The 25387-nt window shown below is 37.5% G+C and overlaps 1 protein-coding gene and 1 long non-coding RNA gene across 2 annotated transcripts; both read right to left on the bottom strand.

Moving 5' to 3' along the window:
* Positions 1–9713: 9713 nt before the first annotated feature.
* On the bottom strand, positions 9714–11697 carry LOC138900365 (uncharacterized). Its single transcript, XM_070187100.1, has 3 exons — positions 11232–11697; positions 10649–11119; positions 9714–9886 (listed from the first exon to the last, which is right to left on the bottom strand). The coding sequence occupies exons 1-3, from the start codon at positions 11695–11697 to the stop codon at positions 9714–9716; spliced, it is 1110 nt and encodes a 369-aa protein (XP_070043201.1).
* Positions 11698–12639: 942 nt separating this feature from the next.
* Positions 12640–17705, bottom strand: LOC138900559 (uncharacterized). Its single transcript, XR_011411653.1, has 3 exons — positions 17549–17705; positions 16303–16386; positions 12640–13305 (listed from the first exon to the last, which is right to left on the bottom strand). It is a non-coding gene; the product is annotated as an uncharacterized lncRNA (long non-coding RNA).
* Positions 17706–25387: the final 7682 nt, after the last annotated feature.

The raw sequence follows: 25387 nt of genomic DNA, 5'->3' as shown, positions 1-25387 counted from the left end.
AATAATCTGACTATATTACATGTTTTTGAGGTGTAAATTGGGGATTTGAACTTAGAGATTTGAAAGTAAGATTTGAAGATTTGGAAGTCGAGTTGAGGTCGGATTTTGGTAAAATTAGTATGGTTAGACTCGTGGTTGAATGGGCTTTCGGATTTTATAACTTTTGTCCGGTTCTAAAACGTGGGCCCCACGGGCGATTTTTGAGTTAAATTTTGGATTTTGTGGAAAAAATTGTATTTTTCATATGGAATTAATTCCAATAAATTTTATTGACTGAATCAAATCATTTATGGCTAGATTCGAGGCGTTTGGAGGCCAATTCACGAGGCAAAGGCTTATTGGAATAAAGAATTACTCGAATTGAGGTAAGTAACAATTATAAATTTGGTCCTGAGGGTATGAAACCCCGGATTTTGGTATCATATAATTATTTTGGTACAGGCGTATGGACATGCACCGATGGGATTGTGACTTGGTCCGTCCTGTGGAAACTGTAAAGTTGAATAACTTGTTGTTAGCTATGTGCTCTCTAGGCTATATGTTTGTATTGTTGGGACCCACAGAGGTCGTGTACATGTTAACCTACCTGCGTAATTGTTGTTTGTACTCAGTCACAGTTTACTTGTTTATTTTATCTCAGTCTCTATATTGTTCATTATTGATGCATCATATTATTGTTATTTGGGCTGATTTCATGATTGTTGAGAGCCCGAGAGACTGGAGAGATTTGTGACTGAGTGAGGCTGAGGGACTGATTGTGAGATATTATATTATAGCACGTGAGTTATCCGTGCATCACGTGAGTTGTCCGTGCGGGATATTATAGCACGTGAGTTGTCCGTGCGGATCCAGATATTATAATATAGCACGTGAGTTGTCCGTACAGCACGTGAGTTGTCCGTGCGGATCTAGATATTTATACTATGGCACGTGAGTTGTCCGTGCACCCCATGAGTTGTCCGTGCAGATTATAGCGCTTGGGCTGTAGGATCCCCTCTGACGTCTGTACACCCCCAGTGAGCGTGAGTACCCATTGAGTGTGAGTGCTAAGGGCTGAGAGCCGAGCGGTTGTGATGAGTTGAGTATTTGTTGCCCTAAGAGGCTGTACTTGCTTTTCATTTATTGTTGCATTTAGTTGCTATCTGTCATTGATGTGAAATTTTCTGAAAGATCTTATATCCGGATTACATGAACTTGAACTGTATAAAACTGATTTGACTTAAACTTTTGGAATCGAAAGCATGTCTACTCTTTGCTGGAATTACTGAAAATGAACTATAACTGTGTAGCTCGTCACTATCTTCAGTTCCTTATTTATTATTGTTACTTACTGAGTTGGTTGTACTCATACTACACCTTGTACTTCGTGTGTAGATCCATGTGTTTTCGGACATAGCCAGTGTTGATTCTTTCGCGTAGTTGATTTTTCGGAGATTCTGAGATTGTTGTCGTGTTTCGTAGACCTTGTCTCTCCTTCCCTATCTCCTTGTTCACTGTATTTGGTCTTAGACTATCATAGACCGTATTTTTGAGACTTGTAATCACATTAGATGCTCATGTACTCAGTGACACCAGGTTTTGGGGAGTGTTCGTATCAGTATTTGTGGGATTTTGTATTGTATTTAAATATTATATTTTTCAAACTTAAAGGAAATCAGGGGTTATTGATGTTATCGGCTTGACTAGTATTGAGATAGGCGCCATCACGATAGGTTAGATTTCGAGTCTTGACAAGTTGGTATCAAAGCTTTAGGTTACATAGGTCTCACGAGTCATGAGCAGGTTTAGTAGAGTCTTGCGGATCGGTACAGAGACGTCTGTACTTATCTTCGAGAGGATGCCGAACCCTTAGGAAAATTTCACCTTCTTGTATTCTATCGTGCCGAATTGATTCAGCTTGAAACATAACTTTTTGAATTCCTTCCACGCATTCGTATGCGCACATGAATGCTCGGTATCAGATGTGCATCGCTGGCTTGTGATTCTATGAACGAGGTTCAAGATGTGTATTTTGTGTTTTGGTGATGGGCTAGTCTGGAGGACTTGAGGCCAGGTTTAGACCGCAGCTTAGGCTCGGTAGCTTCAGTTGTAACCTGTACATTTGGACTCAGATGTCCGGTAATGTCCCTACGAGTGGAATTGTGGCTCGATGAACGGTGGAATGGCTTTGTGATGAGTATGATGTAACTGCGGGATGTGTTAAGACGATTTGAATGTGACGAGAAGTGTTTCCTTGAAATGTAAAGGAAGGCCATTGGGTACTTTATTTTTGTTTTGATGTAACGTACATTATCGAGTGTGAATGTTTTGAAAGATCTTTCACGTTATTAAATTTTGTTGCAAATTAAATTCTCGTGTCTGGTTAATGAGATTGGACTCAGTAAGATTAAGTGATTTCATAGTAATTGTGGCTGCGAAAGGGTATAACAAGATGCTAATTTGAGACTATGCAGGTGGGTTATCTCCTGCGCAGTAATTTATGTAGGTGTGTTCCTTATGATGTGAATATAGAGTTTCTTTTCTACCAACAGAGCGTATGTGTTGAGATTTGAATTTGAATCAGGTTGAGAAAATTTGACTTGATTGTCACGAGAATAAATGCTAACTTAGCGTATGATTGAGGTATTTTATGGTGGGTGTTGCATAAGCTTGAGAAGAATTTTCGTTGAACTGACTGCAGTATTATGGCAGTAATAAAATATGGGTATTTTGAGTTATCGAGTGTTTTGTTCTATGGCTTTGAGCCAAGTGGGGGAGTCTGCTATTGACAATTCAATTTCATGTATATATGTTAAAGTTTAGTTTTGGTTTGAAGCATACTTGTGGGTTAGTTATGACTTACAGAAGTGGAGATCGAGGATGACTCGAGTAACTAAATTCCTGGATACGGGTTACATTGAACTTTATGAAATTATGAAAATTATTGAATGATTAAGTTGTTATTTTGAAGAACGTAGTGCGCACGAAGTATGAATTTAATTGGTGGTGCTAAGGCATGGTTACTTCTTTGGGGGTTGTTGTGCTAATGGGGCTTGTGCCTTTCGGCCCGTTTGGGCGGAGCAAATTAGATTTGAGCAAACTATATGACTCTCGAGAGGGTTATAATGGAGTCAAAATGTATATGTGGAAATTGAATTTTTTTTTTCAAATTTGTATATCACTAGAATCAGTTACTTACATTGGATGGTATCAGGACGTGCAGTAATTCTGTTTGACTATGGATTCTGCATTGCATTATAAGAAAGGAAAGAGGAACAATTTTAAATCTGCATAAGGTATTTACAGAGTGAGTGTTACGGTTGGAGTATTTATGGAGGTGCTTAAGAAGAATACAGTGGCTTATGGGCCTTAGGGCGATATGGTTTTATGTTAGGATGTCTTGTGGTGAGCTTTGGGTAAGGATAGAAGTGTTCTGACAAGGAGAAATGTCAACTTAAGGGTAATTCAGAAGAAACTCAGAGAAAATAAGACAAATGGGTAACATGATGGATCAGTATGGTAATGGTATTCTCGGTTCTTTTGGTTCTTACGATGAGGTGGGGATTTACGAGTGTTTTGTGGCAATACTCTCGGATTTGGCAACCTGTGTGGCTTGGTGGAGTTAGAAGAATTCAGTTTTGATAGCTTGGTTATGTGCAAATGAATTTCCAAGTGTTCATGATGGTTTCTATCATGGTTTGAACCGGATATTTTCTACCGGTGTATAGAACGTGTTGTGTATTGTGATTTCCTCCTAGAAAGAAGAAAGAGAGAGATTTCCAACTAATGAGGTATGTAATTTGCTGGTGACTTAGAGTTTATAATGAGATTCTTGTGCCTTTCACATGATAGATGTGGTGTGTTGCGCGGGATTAAGATTTACATGTACAAGGTGGCAGTTCATTCTTGAAATGAAGATCACGAATTTTGGACAGAATGGTCAATTTCAGATAATTAGATGAATGTTATAACTGTTCGGTAATTCCTGAGAAGGGTGCGCATTTCAAAAGGCGCATTGTGTTTTGACTTACAGATGTTCATTGGTATTGCAGTACTCACCTGGTTGATAGACTGCCGATATTTAAATTATTATTATGTGGCACGGAAGAATTATGAAAGTATTCTGTATGGGAAGATCGTGAATGGAAGATGTGTCAATCATTCTAGTACTGGAGGTGGGATCAGTTAAGATGATTCATGTGTTTGATGAATTTGGAGACTGAGAGTTCTCAGAAGTATATTGTTTTGGGTTGCGGCCTGTTTGAGATGAGTATTTTTCTTTAAACTCAGTGGAGGAATGAGTTGCGTTAATTATTTGTGATAGCTACGCGTTATAAGTGTGCATATATGTGAGGTTTGGGCCAATGTGCGAGCATCGGGGCAAGTATTCATACTCGAAAGAATGCTTCGGCTATGATATTCCTAGAGTTGTCTGTTAAGCGTAAAGTTACAACATTTCTCGTGTTCTTACCTTTGTTGAGAACTATATGGGCTACATTTGGGTTACAAAGAGGCTAATTCCCCTGAATAAATGGGGGAGTTACTATTTCCGCGTTAACTTACCGATTTGAAGTGTGATAGCAGACTTTGCACATGCTTACACTATGGCGTGCTATTCATACCAGTCCAGGAGCATGGGAATCTTATTTCATTATCATATACAAGTGTACTTGTTTAATTGCTCTTGTATGATATGCTGGGACTGGAGGCATGTGACCATGCCGGGCGATTTATATTATTGGCACGTGAGTTGTCTATGTCGTGTGTGGGAATTTTATTTCTTTGATAATTTATCGAATTTCATTGCTTTCCTTCCTCTATGATAGAAATTACATGAGCAACGTATTTGAGGAATTGTTTACATTGCGCCTACGGTTATCCTCTTCATGAAATTTGAGGAGTTGGTTGTAACATTGTAGTTGTGATGGTGCTTGTTGAACTTGCAATATGGTTTTCTTCCTTGATACATCTCCCATATTTGGGTTCACGAATTGTGTAGTAGAGGCTGGAGTTCTATTGATGTGGCGTGTTTGTGGGATAGTTGTGTTAATTAACATAAGGTCATTGGACCTAGAATGGGTACTATCAGGCTTGATTATGGTATATTCAAGAGGGTTATGGTTTTGGTTGAGAAAAGAGAGCTCCATGGCTAGTTGATCTGATGAGTAGCTATGAGTTTTTGATTGTTTCTTTCATCACTGGCAATGTATGAAGGTTGTGGAATAAGGTTCTGTTGACTGTGGGGTTTTATACTAGTACTTGGTTGGTTTGGATTATTTACTGTGATCATGAATGGTACTACGAGCGGGCGAATTGTGTAACATACTGGGTGATTATATTCATTATTATAGTTATAGCTCGATGCAGCTTGTTTAGACTCGTACAGTGTGTAAATGCAAGATTTGTGTCTTGAAAAGAAATTCTAAAGGTTGGGAATTGAATTCCAAGGTTTTTGGGCTAAGGCTAAATTAAGGATTTCCAATTGTATTGTGTTTTCAGGCCTATGTGGAATAGGGTGACATGGGATCACCCCCGGGTACGCGCGTGGTAAGATAGAATAGTAATTTGATGGCTTGGAACAACTCTTGGCACGTTCGAGTACGAACGTATGTTTAAGTTGGGGTGAATGTAACGACCCGGCCGGTCGTTTTGAGTATTACAACCCTGTTCCCTCATTTACTTCTCAATTTAAGCCTTACAATTGATTTATGACTTATCGGGTTAGTTGGTTCGGGTCCGGAAGGAATTCGGAGTGAAATGAGACACTTAGTCTCATAATTTAAAATTTTAAGTTAGAAAAGTTGACCGGGTGTGGATTTATATGTAAACGACCTCGGATTCGAATTTTGATGATTCCAATAGCTCCGTATGGTGATTTTGGACTTAGGAACGTGTTCAAAAAATTATTTGGAGGTCCGTAGTGGAATTTGGCTTGAAAATGCCGAAAGTTGAATTTTTGGGAAGTTTGACTGGGGGTTGACTTTTTGATATCGGGGTCGAAATCTGATTCTGAAAATTTTAATAGGTTCGTTATGTCATTTATGACTTGTGTGCAAAATTTGAGGTCAATCGGACACGATTTGATAGGTTTCGGCGTCGTTTGTAGAAACTTAAAATTTCAAAGTTCATTAGGCTTGAATTAGGGTATGATTCATGGTTTTAGCGTTGTTTGAGGTGATTTGAGGGTTCGACTAAGTTCGTATGATATTTTAGGACTTGTTGGTATATTTGGTTAGGTTCCGGAGGCCTCGGGTGAGTTTCGGATAATTAACGGATCAAATTCGAACTTAAGACCACTGTTGGAAATTTTGCTTATGGTATTTTTGGCACCTGCGGAGGTCTTATCGCATATGCGAAGTCGCATGTGTGCACCAGCCACCGCAGAAGCGACCAGACGTGAAGAGGAGCAGTAGTCGTAGGTGCGAAGCAATTTCCGCACCTGCGAGGTCGCAGGTGCGAAAAGGGACGCGCAGAAGCGGAGGGAGTCTTTTAGGGGATCGCATATGCGGACATTTAGTCGCACCTGCGAGACCGCAGATGTGGCTAATCTGGTCACAGGTGCGACAGGGCCTGGGCAGAATAAAATTGGAGGAGTTCCAAGCTTTTGCCATATTTGGGTATTTTAAGCTCGGGTTGGGCGATTTTGTGCGAGGTTTTCACGAGAGAACTTGAGGTAAGTAACTTGTGATCATTTCTACTCCATAATATTGAATTATCATCGAATAATACGACTAGATTACATGTTTTTGAGGTGTAAATTGGGGATTTGAACTTAGGGATTTGAAAATAAGATTTGAAGATTTGGAAGTCGAGTTGAGGTTGGATTTTAGTAAAATTAGTATGGTTAGACTCGTGGTTGAATGGGCTTTTGGATTTTATAACTTTTATCGGGTTCCGAGACGTGGCCCCCATAGACAATGTTTGAGTTAAATTTTGGATTTTATGGAAACAAATTTTATTTTTATATGGAATAAATTTTAATAAATTTTATTGACTGAATCGAATCATTTATGGCTAGATTCGAGGCATTTGAAGGCCAATTCGTGAGGAAATGGCTTATTGGAATAGGGAATTGCTCGGATTGAGGTAAGTAACAGTTATAAATCTGGTCTTGAGGGTATGAAACCCCGAATTTTGGTATCATGTGATTATTTTGGAGGTGATGCACATGTTTGGTGATGGGCGTATGGACGTGCACCTAGGGGATTGTGATTTGGTCCGTCCCGTGGAAACTGTAAAGTTGAATAACTTGGTGTTAGCTATGTGCTCTCTATGTGTGTTGTGAAAATTTGACTGTAAGTCATGTTAGAAAGCATGTTTAGGCTATTTGTTTTTACTGTTGGGACCCACAGAGGTCGTGTACATATTGAACTACCTACGTAATTGTTGTTTGTATTCAGTCACAGTTTACTTGTTTATTTTATCTCAGTCTCTATATTGTTCATTATTGATGCATCATATTATTGTTGTTTGGGCTGATTTCATGATTGTTGAGAGCCCGAGAGACTGGAGAGATTTGTGACTGAGTGAGGCTGATGGCCTAATTGTGAGATATTATATTATAGTACGTGAGTTGTCCGTGCAGCACGTGAGTTGTCCGTGCGGGATATTATAGCACGTGAGTTGTTCGTGCGGATCCAGATATTATACTATAGCACGTGAGTTGTCAGTACAGCACGTGAGTTGTCTGTGCGGATCCAAATATTTATACTATGGCACGTGAGTTGTCCGTGCAGTACGTGAGTTGTCCGTGCAGACTATAGCGCTTGGGCTATAGAAGCCCCTCCGTAGTTTGTACAACCCCAGTGAGCGCGGGTACCCATTGAGTGTGAGTGCTGAGGGCTGAGAGCCGAGTGGTTGAGCGGTTGTGCGAGTTGAGTATCTGTTGCCCTGAGAGGCTGTACTTGCTTTTCATTTGTTGTTGTATTTAGTTGCTATCTGTCATTGATGTGAAATTTTCTGAAAGATCTTATATCCGGATTACATGAACTTGAACTGTATAAAACTGATTTGACTTAAACTTTTGGAATCGAAAGCATGTCTGCTCTTTGCTGGAATTACTGAAAATGAACTATAACTGTGTAGCTCGTCACTATCTTCAGTTCCTTATTTATTATTGTTACTTACTGGGTTGTACTCATACTACACCCTGTACTTTGTGTGCAGATCCAGATATTTCCGAACATAGCGGGTGTTGATTCTTTCGCGTAGTTGATTTTTCGGAAATTCTGAGATAGTTGCCGTATTTCGTAGACCTTATCTCTCCTTCCCTATCTCCTTGTTCACTGTATTTGGTCTCAGACTATCATAGACCGTATTTTTGAGACTTTTAATCATATTAGATGCTCATGTACTTAGTGACACCAGGTTTTGGGGAGTGTTCGTATCAGTATATGTGGGATTTTGTTTTGTATTTAAATATTATGTTTTTCAAACTTAAAGGAAATCAGGGGTTATTGATGTTATCAGCTTGTCTAGTATTGAGATAGGCGCCATCACGACAGGTCAGATTTCGGGTCGTGACATCACATAAGTCATAATACTTCATACAGATCTACTCATGCCCTCAAACTACCGACCGAAGTGCAAATGCTCGAACCGACCGGTCGGGTCGTTACAGAAAGACTGTTTTGAAATATATAAAAAATGTCAACCGAAAAAAGGAAAAGAGAGAGAGAGAGAGAGAGAGAGAGAGAGAGAGAGAGAGAGAGAGAGAGAGAGAGAGAAGGGAGATTAAGATGTTTGATGTTGTATCATGTTGAACAAATTTTCATGGAAATTTGGTTAAATAAAAATAATACATCAAGTGCAAACTCAAGTCGATAAACATGCATCTAATTATTATTTAAATATTCAAAACTATTTTCCTTGCTTTGAAAATATGAAGTTTACTGATCATAACATTAAGGAATTCTACAACAACAACAACCCAGTAAAATTCTACTAATGGGGTCTGGGGAGGGTAGTGTGTACGCAGACCTTACCCCTATCCCAAATGAGTAGAGAGGCTATTTCCGAAAGACCCTCGGCTCAAAAAAATAAAAAGACAAAAGGACAAAAGGAGACAATATTAGTATCACCACAATAATCATAGGAAAAATAGGAACACCATAAAATGCAGAAGAAAGATGCAAAGCAAAAACGATAGCTAGTAAATAGGACATGCACCGAAAAGCGAAGTAGTAAAACACAACATTATCACTAGCTATCTTAGACAAAAACCCTACGTGGCTAGTCCCACAATGGTACGAAGTAAGTCAAGACTCAACTGCATCCTAACCTACAACTCTAATACTCGACCTCCACATCTTTCTATCAAGTGTCATGTCCTCGAAAATCTGGAGCCTCGTCATCAATGGGAGCCACGTGCACCTTCTCCCGAATAACATCATTTCTAATCTTATCTATCCTAGTGTGCCCGCACATCCACCTCAACATCCTCATTTCTGCTACTTTCTTCTTCTGGATATGTGAGTTCTTAACGGGGCAACACTCAGCCCCATACAACATGACCGGTCTAACCACCGCTTTATAGAACTTACCTTTGAGTATTGGTGGCACTCTCTTGTCATACAGGACTCCAGATGCTAACCTCCACTTCATCCATCTTACCCCAATACGGTGTCTGACATCCTCATCGATCTCCCCTCCTCCTGGATAAGCGAACCAAGGTACTTGAAGCTGCCTCTACTCAGGATGACTTGTGATTCAAGCCTCACAGCCACGCCTATTTTTCATGGCTCAGCACTGAATTTACACTCCAGGTATTCCGTCTTTGTCCTGCTCAGCTTGAATCCCTTAGACTCAAAAGCCTGTATCCAAACCTCTAGCCTCTTATTAACATCGGCTCGTGACTCATCAATCAGAACTATGTCATCGGCAAATAGCATGCACCATGGCACCTCCCCTTGAATATGGTGTGTTAACGCGTCGATCACCAGGGCGAATAAGAACGGACTGAGCGCAGAACCTTGGTGTAACACCATTACAACCGAAAAATGCTCAGAGTCGCCTCTTACTGTCCTAACCCGAGTCTTAGCCCCATCATACATGTCCTTAATCGCCATAATATAGGGAACCGACACACCTTTTGCCTCCAGGCATATCCAGAGAACTTCTCTAGGAACCTTGTCATACGCTTTCTCTAGGTCAATAAAGACCATATGCAGATCATTCTTCCTCTCTCTGTACAGTTTCACCAACCTCCTAACAAGGTGTATAGCTTCTGTAATCGAACGACCCGGCATGAACCCGAACTGGTTGTCGGATACAGACACTGTCATCCTTACCCTCACTTCAACCACCCTCTCCCATACTTTCATGGTATGACTCAGTAATTTGATACCTCTATAATTGTTACAACTCTGGATATCACCTTTGTTCTTATACAATGGGACAACCGTACTCCACCTCCACTCATCCGACATCCTCTTTGCCTTAAAAATAACATTAAACAACCTAGCCAACCACTCCAAACCTGCTCTCCCCACACACTTCCAAAATTCTACCAGAATCTCGTCTGGCCCGGTCGCTCTGCCCCTACTCATCTTACGTATAGCTCCCACGACCTCATGAACCTCGATACGCCTACAGTACCCAAAGTCACGGTGACTCTCACAATGCTCCAATTCGCCTAGCACAATAACCTGATCCCCTTCTTCATTCAAACATTTATGAAAGTAAGTCTGCCATCTCCTCTTAATCTGGGCATCTTCCATTAATACTCTACCATCTTCATCCTTGATGCATTTCACTTGATCCAAATCCCGAGCCTTTCTCTCTCTCAACTTGGCTAGCCGGAATAACTTCTTCTCCCCGCCTTTTTTCCCCAGTTCCTCGTACATACGACCATATGCCGCAGTCTTAGCCTCTGTGACCGCCAGCTTAGCCTCATTCCTAGCTGTCTTATACCTCTCCATGCATGCTCGCCTCTCCTCCTCATCTATGCTCCCCACTAACTTCAGGTACGCCACCTTCTTATCTTCTATTTTACCTTGAACCACTTTATTCCACCACCAGTTTCCTTTGTGCCCACCAGAGACGCCCGTTGAGACTCCTAACACCTCTCTCGCAACCTCCCTAATACAGTCTGATATCGCTGACCACATAGTGCTCGAGTCACCACTGCTCCTCCAAGCTCCTATAGATGACAACTGCCCCCTCCAACTCTTAGGCTTTATCCTTAGTTAAGGCTCCCCACCTGATTCTCGGACTTTCTCGAGTAGACCTTTTCCTCCTCTTTAACATAATACCAACGTCCATCACCAAGAGCCTATGTTGCGTCGCGAGTATCTCACTCGGAATCACCTTGCAATCCTTGCATAGTCCTCTGTCACCTCTCCTGAGGAGGAGATAGTCAATTTGAGTCTTTGCCATTGCATTTTGAAAAGTAACCAAATGCCTCTCCCTCTTTGGAAAGCTAGAGTCCACAATCACCAACCCAAAAGCCTTAGCAAAGTCCAACAGCGATGTACATTCTCCATTCCTCTCCCCAAAACCGAAGCCTCCATGCACCTTGCCATAACCACATGCAGTCGACCCAATATGCCTATTGAAATCCCCTCCTATGAATAGAGTCTCAGTAGGCAGAACCTGACGCACAATCTTATCTAACCCCTCCCAGAAACGTCGTTTAACCTCCTCATCTAGGCCCACATGCGGCGCATAGGCGCTAACAACATTTAGGGTGCACTCTCCAACCACAAACTTAATAATCATCAATCTATCATTCACTCGTCTAACCTCGACCACAGACTCTCTGAGTTCCCTATCCACCAAGATGCCCACTCCATTCTTACCTTTCTGGACTCCTAATTACCAAAGTTTATACCCGTCTGCGTCCTTCACCCTCGACCCTACCCACCTAGTCTCCTGGACACACGCTATATTGACCCTCCTTTTCTGGAGGATCTTCGCTAACTCTATAGACTTACCCGTCAATGTACCTACGTTCCATGACCCAATTCTCAACCCCTTGCCTCTCGCCCCACCCCTAACCCCTGCCCTACCTCCCGCCACACACCCCATTCCTCCCGAGGACATAACCTCACTCGACCATCCCAGATCACAACCATTATACCTATGGCAGAGTAAGGGGAATCACTATCACACATAATATAACAGATCAAACCAGAAGAAGATAAGTTGTAACTACAGGCACATTAATACGGTGAATAAACTAATACGAACTAAGTTGACAACAATTTAACTAACACAATAAAGAAAAACTGAAAAACGGGAGGTACCAACTCACACGAGTCCAATATTAACAAATAGCAAATTCTAAGCAAGAACAATAGAACCTGAAGCCACAACGAGTACCGAAAAAGATGTTGTCCCCAACAGCTATATTTTGGAAGTTCTCGCCCGCTTCGCCTGAGGCTCGCTGGAAAATAGTCTCAGTCGCCGCCGCCGCTAGGCTAGGTCAGTGTGCTAGAAAATAGGGGGACGAGGTGGAAGAGATGAGGTATAGAGGAGAGAAAGAGGGGAGAAGAAGAAAAGGGAAATATAGGGGGGTGGGGGGGGGGGGGCAGATCTTGGAAGCAAAAAGGGGGGACAAGAAAACAAGAAAGAAAGGGAAGGAGGAAAGGGAAGTAACAGGGAAGAAGGAGAAAGCAGGAGAGAGAAAGAGAGGAAAAGAAGACAAGGGGTGGGGTGGGGCCGGGGGTCTTACCTGGTCCGTGTTCGCCGGAGGTCCGGTGATTTAGAGAGAAAGAGATGTGTGAATCGATAGAGAAGAAGGCAAATTCAATTCAGGAATTCTAAAAAGTAAATAAACATTACATTAATTATAAAACCTACTCCCTCCGTTTCAAAAAGATTGGCACCATTACTTTTTGGAAAGTTTACGAGGTTTTCTTTGACCACATTTTTCTTGATTTTTTTTTAGATATTTTGAATTAAGAATTATTATGACTTATAATACTTTTTATGTAATTTACGATAACGTAAATTTGATTTTCAAAAACTCAAATTCACAGTCAAAGTTAAGTATTTTGATCGTCGTACTCTGAACTATGCCAATCTTTTTAAACAAAGGGAGTATATAATTTTGTACAATTTATAGCAAGCCCGTGCTAGCTAGCTTCTAATTTTTTTCATTTATCGTACATTTTGAAATTGCGACGTAATAATAATAATAATAATAATAATAATAATAATAATAATAATAATAATAATAATAATAATAATTGTTGTCGTCGTCGTCGTCGTCGTCCCAGTACACTCGCTCTGCTGCTATGGTTTCAATTTAGGGAGTACTGTGTTTACATCTATTCTCATAACTGCAGAATCTTCTCTTGGGTGTTGAGCTACCTCCACGTCCTGCTGCAATTTTAGTTACCAAAAAAATGGCAAAGTATGAAAGTTTTAATTTCTGAATCTCTTGGTCTTAAAAATTTTTAAACTAATAATCTAAACATTCTATAATATTTATGCGACTATAAACATGGGCGGACCTATATTGGGGAAGAGGGTCATTGGAACCCGTTAGCAATGACAAAAAGATTGTATATATATATATTTCACATATATCTATATATACAGTGATGACCCCTTAAATATTTTGCTTGGCCCCTTAAAAGCACAAAAAATGGATAGATGCTTGAATCTGGGCTCTTACAACTTTTGTTTTTTTTTAAAAGTGGCTCCCCTATGATACTCAAATCATGGGTCTGCCTCAAATTATAAAAGCTCCTCTTTAAAGATTTAATAAAAAGTTTAAGTTAAAGTATTTCCAAATTTAAAAAATTACTTTTTTTGAACGGACTAATTTGGATTATATTCCCTCAGTTCCATTCTATATTAATACTATTTCTATATTAGACTAGTCTTAGGGTACGCGCGTTGCGCGTGTTCCCTATCTCAATGAGTAATTTTTGTAAGAAAATTATATATTATTTCTAAAATTATGTTTGATTTATAAAATAAAGTGTACGCTTCTGAAATTTATGCATATTGATCTCATATAGATAACTCAATAAAAGAAAGAAATTTATTTGTAAAACTCTTCAATCATTATTCAAAAATTTATCTTAGATTATGCTCCAATATTATAAATTCATATGTTATGTTTCACAGATTATCGCGCTTTCTTGTTAGTTTCAGTAAAAGCATATAGCCCTTGAAGATTTAAGATTTAGAATTTTTCTGATACACATAAGTTTTTATTACTATTCTTAAAGATTATCAAATTTATGTCTTCTCGATTTATCTCTCTTCAAAGGTTTCGATATTACCCATGTAATGAAGTTTTAGTTGTTAAAATAAATAAATAAAAATAATGATTTACATAACTTTATCGAAATGTGCATAAGCAAAGAAAACATTACTAAAACATGAAAATTTAATAGGGCGAACAAATTGCTATAAAAGTTATTAAATTAACTAATTCTATGTAATCATATTAAATTTGGATTTTTTTTATATAATTCATTTTAAAGTACTAAATGTTTGGACTTCTTACATAGTTCAAATACAAAAAATAAATATTAATACGCAAAACGTTAATTGATTTTAAAATCTTGAATATTAGTAAAATATTTACACAACATTTTATTCAATATAAAAATAATTTTTAAAGAATAAAGAACTGATTAATATTTCGTGTAGAGGTTTCGTGCTTTTATAATATAAATTTAGGCTTGTACGGTTTATTATAACTAAATATGATATCAAATAATTATTTTGGGTGCTTAATTAAACATGAATTAACTACTTTGTATGATTAAAATAAGAACTTTTAAAGTGCATATATATTGTTTCGCATTAAAATAATTTTAATTTAGACGCTATTGTATTAAAAAGTTTAATTGAATATGTGATTTTATTAGAAATCAAGTGAAGTCGCCATTGTTCTCATCCTGATTCCATAAGTAATTGCATGAAGGATGTATTGTCAATTAGTACAATCTATTTAAGGCAAAATATTTTTTGATTTTGAATTCCTACATATTATGACTTCTTTCCTATTTTAAAAAGGAAAGATTTAATATGAAAATTTTTAATTGATTTCAAAATCCTAAATAGTAGAAAACTAACTTAAATTATAAATTTATCCCTTGTAAAAGCATTTTTAAATGGTAAAAAATGTGAATGACATTCGCTAAGAGTATTTGTGATTTTAATATAGTATAGATAGATTTGTTTTATAGATTTATACAATTTAAATAAGAAAGCACTCAGAGTTTTAAATATCAGAAAACTAATTAAATGACTATTCCTAAATATGAGAAAAAATAGTTATAATGACTATTTTGTCTAGTATGAATTTATTTTCAAAGGGTAAAAAAGATGAGAAAAATTGAAGATGATCCAAATCTTCACCTAAAATTAATCGGTTAAAATTATTTTGATTTTATACTATAAATATTTTATACTACTATATATTTTAAATAAGAAAGAATTTAATATATAAATATAAATAAATAATCAAATAATAAATAAATACGTATCAAATTAAATTTTAAGACCAACAAATAGTTTCATTGGGAGGGACAATAAATTAAGAGGCAAAATTATTCTTGATTAAAATACAAAGACAAAGGACACGAAATTACACAGCTCTTTGTCGTCGAGTTTCATTGTTGGGAAAAAACCTCTGATTTTGTTTTTCTTATTTAAAGTACATAATAACTGCATAAAAATTATGAATAATGCACGTGTAGAATGTTGCTCAAATTAAGCAAAAATATATCAGAATATGATGCCCTAATATATTGATGCTTCCTACTTAGTTTAAATAAGGAATGAATTAATGAGAAATATTTAGCTAATTTTGAAATCCTAAATATTAGAAAAATAACTAAATGACTATATTATCCAGTGTGAACTTTATTTTAAAAGGGTAAAAAAAGCGAACGTTCGCTAAGGGTGCTTTTAGTATAGTATAAATTGTTTAAAAACATGATACTTTTCTATCTTCCAAAAAAATTTGAATTTAAACTATTTATTTTACTCATTGATGACAAACTTTTGATAGCCCTAAAAAAACCTCATGGTATATATGCTAGAAACCACAAATTCCATTTTTTTTTTTCTCCTTCAAATTCCATGTCTAGTTAAATCTCTACAGTAACTTAAATAGAGGGAGTAGAGTATATGCAGCTAATAGATAACAATGACATTCTTTTCTGTTCAATTTTATATGACAATACTACTTTTTGAAATGTATAACAACTTTTTGTCTAATTACGTACTTTATAAAATATATTACAAAAAATTTAATTACAAAATGTTGTGATTTTTAATACTTTTAGTCCTAATTATGATGGGAAATGTTCCAAAGAGAGAATACTAATACAACGATATCGAACGGAATTTTACCTGGAGGTGATTGTTCAGTTGCTCCTGGAGCTGAACCAGAGCGAGAGGGAATCGTTTGAATTAAACTGCCGCCAGCACCATTATCTGTTATGTAAATGGAGTTAAGTTATACAGTGACAATATTAAATTTTTCTACACAATAAAATTTGTTTATAATCGTCAATTTTTCTACTTTTATAAATTGTTTAATTATGCCCTCCCCACCTCTTTGAGCCCCTACCATTACCCTTTGGGCCAGATAGGGAGTACGTAGTTTGTTTTAAATTAGTTTTTCCCTATAAAGAAATCAAACCAAGTAAATCGGTTTCTCAAATATTGGATCCAACCCAAACTAATTAAGACATTTTTTAGCTATTCGATTTATGTTAATTTTTGTCGGTTTTTCGGTTATTTATCGATTTTTTCTTAAATATGAGATATACACTACCAAATACATATTCCGGCGACTACATTTTCAACGTAACATACCAAATCGATTATTTTTTGACTAAAGCCAAAACCAAACCAAATTTGATTAGTTTTTAAAATTCAAAACCAAAACCAAACCAAAAAAATATTAATTTTTTTATCGGTTTGATCCGTTTTTTGAATTTTTATGAACAACCATAGGACCAGATAGACCTTTATTTTAAATTGAGTGCCACATGTCATTAAATTGACCAATTTCTTTTTTTTTTTCCTAATCAGATTCACTTTAAAAAACCGCTACTGCAGCAAACTGAAAAGAGGAGAGAGAAGATGGGGGGGGCGGACTTTAGGTTGTGATGTGGTTTTTCCATGTGAACCGGGTTAGGAAAAAAAGAGATGGATCAATTTAATCTAGTAGTGACATGTAGTTGACTAGGGTAAGTGGGTTGATCAAATGGTGAACATCCTTCACTTCTAATCAATAGGTTGTGAGTTTTCGAGTCACTCCAAGAACATAAAAAAAAATGACATGTAGCACTCCGTCTAAAATCAAAGGTAATAATTAATCAATTTATGAAAGTAAAGAGAGATATTTGACCAACTGTTTTCTAGTCCAAAAGTCACCGTACTATTTTGTAGCAGAAACGTTTTTTGTGGTTGAATTTCTGGATAAATCGAAATTTCTACGTGGTATATTTCAAAATAACTGAAAATTGTTCACATCAACTCACAATAATAATAATAATAATAATAATAATAATAATAATAATAATAATAATAAAGTCGACAATAATTAGGATATATAAACAATTATATTAAAGTGAAGGGATTACAAAACCTGGTAATCTGCGAGAGGAAGTTGTTGAGGATAGACAGAAAATTAAGACAAAAAAGACTAACAAGAAAAAAGAGCATGTTTTGTGATTCATGGCTTCAAAAGCTATGGGGAAAATAGGAAGAAAATCTAAGTTGGAGAAAAGGGAATTCTCTACAATACGTGATGTTTAATTAATAAGCTTAAATGCTGACCCTTTTATAATTTTCCTCAAGATAATAATAATACGGAATTGAGAAACGTGTTGACCATTTTATGTTAGAAAATTCTCACTTATTTTAACCCATTTTATGGGTCTTGACATTGTGAAGTCTTTGGACTAACACCCACAATGTACTCTTCAATTGGACCACTTTAAGTCTTCTCAAGCTGAAGACTATAATGTTTAGTTGAGCGGTCAAGATTAAAATTTATAGGTTTTTATAATGATTTTAAATTAATATTATAATTCTAATTAAATTTACGGTCAAATATTTGTAAAGAATAAGCCAGTACTCGATTAGCCTTTTTCAAGAGCTCAATATGTAGTTAAGGGTACGAATTTATACATTGTTATTAAGATTCATGCATGTCAATTTAAAATAATCATTAGGTATCGATATTATCTCTCTTTTTTTCTCCTTTCAAACGAAACAAAAATAATTGAAATCTTTCTATTTGAAACGTATTAGGAGATTCATTCGGTAATATTCCCACAATCAAATTTTGACTTCATATACCTGTAAATTAAAGAACAGAGGAGGTCAATTAAAAAGAAATGTTAATTCATCAACTATTCAACCGATCACTTACCGGTATTGTAAACATGCTGTTACAGATAATTCAGGTATAATAGGAATTAAACTATCAGGTCGTATTTAACTGCTATACTAGATAATTTATCTTATTTTTAAGAACACAAATTTCACTTTTTATTAGGATTACTTGTACATATTTGTTAGGTAATCCGATAGTATAAAAAGGTAAAAATAGCACGGGCTTGTCAGTTTTCGAACAGGTAATTCAAAAATAGTTACTGTTTGTAAAGTCATTGAAAAATAGCGATTATTTTGCTGCAACACGGACCGGTCCAGCATAATATACTGGAGATTGGTGCACATGTGTATGAACTTCCAGCATATTATGTTGGATCGATATATTATATTGGAACTCCAGTATATTATGCTGGAATATTTTTTGGATTTTGAATAGTGTTTTCGTTCACATTTATCTTTACATGAAAAGTGGCTAAATTTCGATTACTTTTGAAATTGTGACTATTTTTCAATTACCACGTGTAAATTTGACTATTTTTGAATTTCTCCCTATAAAAAGTTATTTTCAATAGTTTCGTTTGCCTTCTTAGCCACTCTTATTTTCGTACTTCTTCCATAAATCAGAAGGATAACAACAGGTTTCTTAACCCTTCGGGGTTGCCCAGTTAGTTTGGAGGGTGGTTATCCGTACGGATGACCTGGGATCGATATCTCCTCAATACCTTCTGGGTTGAGCCTGTCGCACAGGACTTACCTAGTACGATTTATATCCTCTGTGTGGTTTGCAGGCTATTTCACAGGGAGAGGTTTACCTAGTACGCACAAAGTGCTCACCATAGAGTGCTCACACGAAGGACAGAGACTGTAGCAGAGGTTGTAGCTGCTGCGTGTTTCCTCACTTACCAAAAAGAATAACAGATTTCTTTAATTAAACCACTAGCTTCTAGCTTGTAGTACTTTTCTCTAATTAGGCCTTGTCCTAATGAAATAAATTTGTACTCTTGTTAGGACTAGGACAAGGCTTAATTCTTGTTTTAAGTACCAGTGAATTTTGGGATCTCATTTTTATTTGAGTTATGGTAATTCTCTTAATTATAAGCTTAAAAATAGTTGGGAAAATTGCGCGACACATCAAATATTTACACTTTATTTATCATCCGTAGCTATAATTTCAACAAATTTATCATTTGTAGTTATATTTGAATTTTATAGCAAATCTATGAAATAAGAGATTAATTATTTTGAACTAAAATAAGAAACAATAAGCTCTCGTAACTCAACTGATTAGAGTGACCACTTAGTTGGTGGAGGTCTTGAGTTCAACTCTTAACAAGAATATTTTATTTTCATGTATTTCTGTATTTAGCCTTGGTTGTATTCATTGCGCGAACAAATACAACTGATACATGTTGTATACATAGTATACACCCATACATACAGTCGATATAAGTTGTATCCTTTATATACACTCTTGTATTATTGTATTCGTTGCACGAATGAATACTATTGTGCGAACAATTGCAGTTGATACACATTGTATTCGTTGCGCATTTGAATACAAGTAATACAAGTTAGTAGCAATTAAATAGTAGCTACTGTTGATAATTAGGCATATTATAATTATTAGGTTCTAAAGTATAGTTGTTTAATTATGAAAATTCCTTAAACTAGTTTTAAGAGATTGAGATTTGGACTACCGAGATGGTAATTGATAAATGGGCCACATAAGCTGTTTGGTAAAAATGAAAAAAGGAATTGGGCTTAAACATATTTTTGTTAGATCCATTTTTGTTTGAGGAATTTTCAGAAACTACTATTGTATAGTGGGTATTAACTTCTTATAGCTACCATATACATAATTACTTCCTATAGCTACTATTCAGTTGTTATGGTAGTGTATTCGCTGTATTCGCGCTGCTGTATTCAGCAAAAAATGTCTAAAATCAGAGCAATCCAGCTATACGCGCATGTATTCACATGTATTCGCGCCATGTATTCATGAATACAGCAGCAAAAAGCGCCTAAAATCAGGGCTGTCCAGATGTACGCACATGTATTCGCACTGTTGTATTCATGAATACAGTAGCAAAATGCACCTAAGATCAGGGCTGTCACGACCCAAAATTCTAACCTGTCGTGATGGCGCGTATCGATGGTACTAGGCAAGCCGATTCTCAAAAATACTTCCAATGTTTCACAAAAGATAAGTCAAAAGCTTTTACATGACAGAGTTTTCATAAAAACAACAGGAGTTAAACTCAAAATACAGTGCGGAAAAATAGCCCCCAAACATCGGGTGTCACCAAGTCATGAACATCTAAACAACCAGTCTAAGAAACAGTGTCTACAAGAGTGTGTCAAAATACCAATACAGAAAAGAAAAGATAATAAGGAAGGAGAGACAAGGACTGCGAACGTCGACAGCTACCTCGTGAATCTTCGATACTCAACCACGCACGAGATCACTGTCCTCCGGGACCAGAAATACCTGGATCTGCACAATAAGTGAGGGGTGTAGTGTGAGTACAACCAACTCAGTAAGTAACAATAATAATTAAGGAACTGAAAGGTAGTGACGAGCTATACAAATACAGTTCATTTCAGTAATTTCAGTAATGAAAGTAGACATATTTCAATTCCGACAATTTAAGACAAGTCAGTTACACATTACCAAGTTCAGGTAAAACCGGATACAATATTTTCCAGAAATTTTAGAACAATGACATAAATCATCCAAGTGCAGAAATAAATGAAACAAGTGCAAACTCTCATGGCAATAGTCCCTCAGGCTCTCTCAATAGCTCAACACTCGACTCTCAACTCTCAACTCTCAATACTCACACTCAATAGGTACCTGCGCTCACTGGGGGTGTACAGACTCCGGAGGGGATCCTACAGCCCAAGCGCTATAATCCGTACGGACAACTCACATGCTATAGTATCATATCAAGATCCGCACAGACAACGCACGTGCTATGGTATTAATACCTCACAAACAGGCCCTCGGCCTCATTCAGTCAACAACCTCTTTAGTCTCACGGCCCTTAGTAATAAAGGGGAATCAGCCCAAAACAGAACGATATAATGTATCAATAGGGAATAACTGAGACTGGGGTATAATATGCAAGTAATACTACGACTGAGTATAAGTAACAATAAGCAGGAAGGTTCAATTGGTATCACGACCACTAGGGTCTTTACAACACCAACACATAGCCTAAGAATAATTTCTAACATGATTCACTGTCAATTTCTATAGCACAGAAAGGGCACATAGCTAACAACAAGCTTATTAAACTTTCCAGTTTTACGGAATGGACCAATTCCCAATTCCCACGGTGCACGCCCACACGCCCATCACCTCCAAAATACTCACATAATACAATAATTCGAGGTTTCATACCCTCAAGACCAGATTCAAAACTGTTATTTACCTCAAACCGAGCAAAACTCTACTCCGAAATGCCTTTACCTCTCAAATCGGTCTCCAAACGTCCTGAATCTAGCCACAAGTAGTACAATATAGTCAATATAGGCTAAAGGGACCAATTCCACAAGATAAGTACTATATTATTGCCAAAAATCCAAAATCGGCCCGAACCCGGCCCCAGGGCCCACGTCTCGAAATCCGACAAAAGTCACAAAATCTATAAGCCCATTCACTCACGAGTTTAACCATACCAAATTTACTCAAATCTGATAACAAAATTCCATTCCAAACCTCAAAAATCTAACTCAAGAACACTTCCTCCCACCCTAAATCACAAATTAGATGATGGAATTAAAGACATAATCATGGAATTTAGCTAAAATCAAGTAAGAATCACTTACCCCAATCAACTCACGAAAATCCCTTCAAGAATCGCCCAAACCCGTGGTCTCTAGCTCAAAATATGAAGAATGGGTTAAAACCCCTGTTTTTGAAATTAAATACTGTTGCCCAGATTTCCTTCTTCGCGAACGCGACCGACGCTTCGCGAACGCGATGCTTTACCAACTCTGACCTTCGTGAACGCAACCCATGCCTCGCGAACACGTAGACCAAAAGGCTGGGGGTCCCCAGCTGCCTCACTCCTCTTCGCGAATGCGGCACCACTCCCGCGTTCGCGATGCACACACAGACCACACCTTCACGTTCGCGTTCGCGTTCCTAGCTCACAAACACCCTTTGCGAACGCGAGGCTCCTCTCATGAACGCGTAATAGGAAACCAGAAAAACACAGCAGTAGCCATCAGCCATCAACCAAGGTCCAAAAATGATCCGTTAACCACCCGAAACTCACCCTTCCCCCTCCCCCCGGGACCTCAACCAAACATACCATCAAGTCCCAAAATATTATACGAACTTAGTCGAACCCTCAAATCACCTCAAACAACATCAAAACACGAATTACACACGGGTTCAAGCCTAATGAACTTTGAAATTTCCAAATTCTACAAACGACGCTGAAACCTATCAAATCACGTCTGATTGACCTCAAATTATGTACACAAGTCACAAATGACCCCACGAACCTATTGCAACTTCCAAAATTGGAATCCGACCCCGATATCATAAAGTCAACCCCCCGGTCAAACTTTCCAAAAATTCAACTTTCGCCATTTCAAGCCTAATTCTATTCCCGACTTCTAAATCATAATCTGGACATGCTCCTAAGTCTAGAATCACATAACGGAGCTAACATAACCATCAAAATTCTAATCCGAGGTCGTTTACACATAAGTCGATATCTGGTCAACTTTTCCAGCTAAATATTTCAATTAAGAGACTAAGTGTCTCAATTCACTATGAATTCACTCCGGACCTGAACCAACTAACTCGATAAGTCATAACACAACAGTGAAGCACAAAAATGAGTAGAAAAGGGGAACAAGGCAACTCTCGAAACGACCGGTTATGTCGTTACAAGGGCAGTCCAGTTGTACGCGCATGTATTCACATGTATTCATGCCATGTATTCATGAATACAGTAACGACAATCACCTTAAAATAGGTATGTCCAACTATCTAATAATGGAAATAATATCAATTAGTGTGATACACTCCTAATATAACTCACCAAAATCAATTTTGACGTGCTTCATTATCAACCCAATTCTTTCATGATTTGTTTCTCGTTCGTGTATCTATGATTCGGCCTATTTTGCTCGAAGAGAGAGAGAGAGAGAGAGAGAGAGAGAGAGAGAGAGAGAGAGAGAGAGAGAGAGAGAGAGAGAGAGAAAGAAAAAAACTTCTGAGGGAGAATCGTGTGTTAATTAAAAGAAAGTGTCACGACCCAATTTCCCCTCCGTTGGGTATCGTGATGGAAGCTAGTCTTAGGGACTAGGTAAGCCTAACATTCTCTAAACAACAACAATAATTAAATAACATCTAACAATTTGAAATGGAAATCCTTATAAAATTTACAATTCCCAAAACTGGTAGTACAAGTCATAAGCTCTACAGAGTTTGTTACAGTTTTCTAAAATACAACTGTTTGAAATAAAGTAAACAGTGTGAATATAAATCAGAAGGTGACTCCGAAGCCTGCGAACGCAGCAACGGGTTTACCTTGAGTCTCCACAACAACAAATCCGCACAGCTAGCTAATGATCAACTGACTTCGAAATACCTGGATCAACATAAAAATATGCAGAAGTGTAGTATGAGTACACCAAGGCGTTACCCAGCAAGTATCTAGACTAACCTCGATGGAGTAGTGACGAGAAAAAGTCAAGACACCTACTGGACTAAATAACCTGAACAAGTATAAGTATAGAAACGGCACAGTATGATATCTACATAAAGACTATGCGAAGTGGCAATTAATACGGTAATTGCAATAAGGAAGGAAAACAACAACAATCAGCGGAACACCATAATAATGACATAGAAGAATGAACGAAAACACAGCCTAAATCCAATAATCACAGATAAAGAAAGGACAAGTAACAACTCAACAATACGACAGCTTTCACATCGAGTTTTAGTCAATAAACTCCACGAGGTACCGAACCTCGGACAAATCACAACTCACTGGTCTCAATACCTGAACCCTAACACTTGGCATCCTGTGCCCTTATTACACCTCATAACCGCACTGACGACTCGCGTGCCAAATAGAGCCATTCTCACATAGAAGGCAAGTAAGCAAGGGTGAGCATCGATACTCAACAATATCAAGAAAACCTCTTATCCGATAAGAGTGCTTAACTACGTGTATGCTTGTGCAAGTGTCCTAACATAGCTCATACCAGCTAGTGAGCATAAGGAAAAGAACGGACAACACGTAGAATGTTTTCTCACAACTTTCACAAGATAAAGTTCTCATCGGTAAGTGTACCACTACACAAATATCAACAACAAGAATTTCCCCAGGCCATCACAAATCATAACAAATCAACCCCTGACATAGCCCACATTGTCTCGCCATGTATGCAATAGTAAAGTAAATGCCCGCCTTGTCTCGTCACACGTGCATAATAATGCTCTCACCTTGTCTCGCCACATGCATAACCCATATATATATATATATATATATATATCCCGCCTTGTCACACCGCATGTATAAATATCAATAGTAACAATAGCACGGCATAAACCTCGTGCAACCCCATAACAAAGAGATGTCAACAAAGGGCACTCCCGAGATACCGTCTTGTAGTCCCAAAAGTAAATGCTCAACAGGGGATCTCCCGAGGTATCGCCTCGTAGTCCCAAAAGTAAATATACAAGACAGGAGGATCTCCCGAGGTACCACCTCGTAGTCCCAAAGTAAATATACAAGACAGGGGGATCTTCCGAGGTACCGCCTCGTAGTCCCAAAGTAAATATGCAAGAACAACAAGTACAACAACAATAACACTAATACAAGGGTATGCCAAATATATCAACTCAGAAATTCCAGAACTTAAAGGAACGGAGGAATTAATTCACAAGGAGTGGCCAAAATAGAGAATGCTAGTCATAATAAGAACATCTCAACAAGAAAGGAAATATTATGCAACAACGGTCCACAATGTACAGTTCGACAATGAGGGAGCTAACACAAGGCGAATAATTCCAAATAAGGACAAGTCAACTACAATATAGAATATCTAACTTCTT

The sequence above is a fragment of the Nicotiana tomentosiformis genome, chromosome 10 (assembly GCF_000390325.3).
Source record: "Nicotiana tomentosiformis chromosome 10, ASM39032v3, whole genome shotgun sequence".
NCBI classification, from domain to species: Eukaryota; Viridiplantae; Streptophyta; class Magnoliopsida; order Solanales; family Solanaceae; genus Nicotiana; species Nicotiana tomentosiformis.
This window is presented reverse-complemented; position numbering and strand designations above follow the sequence as displayed.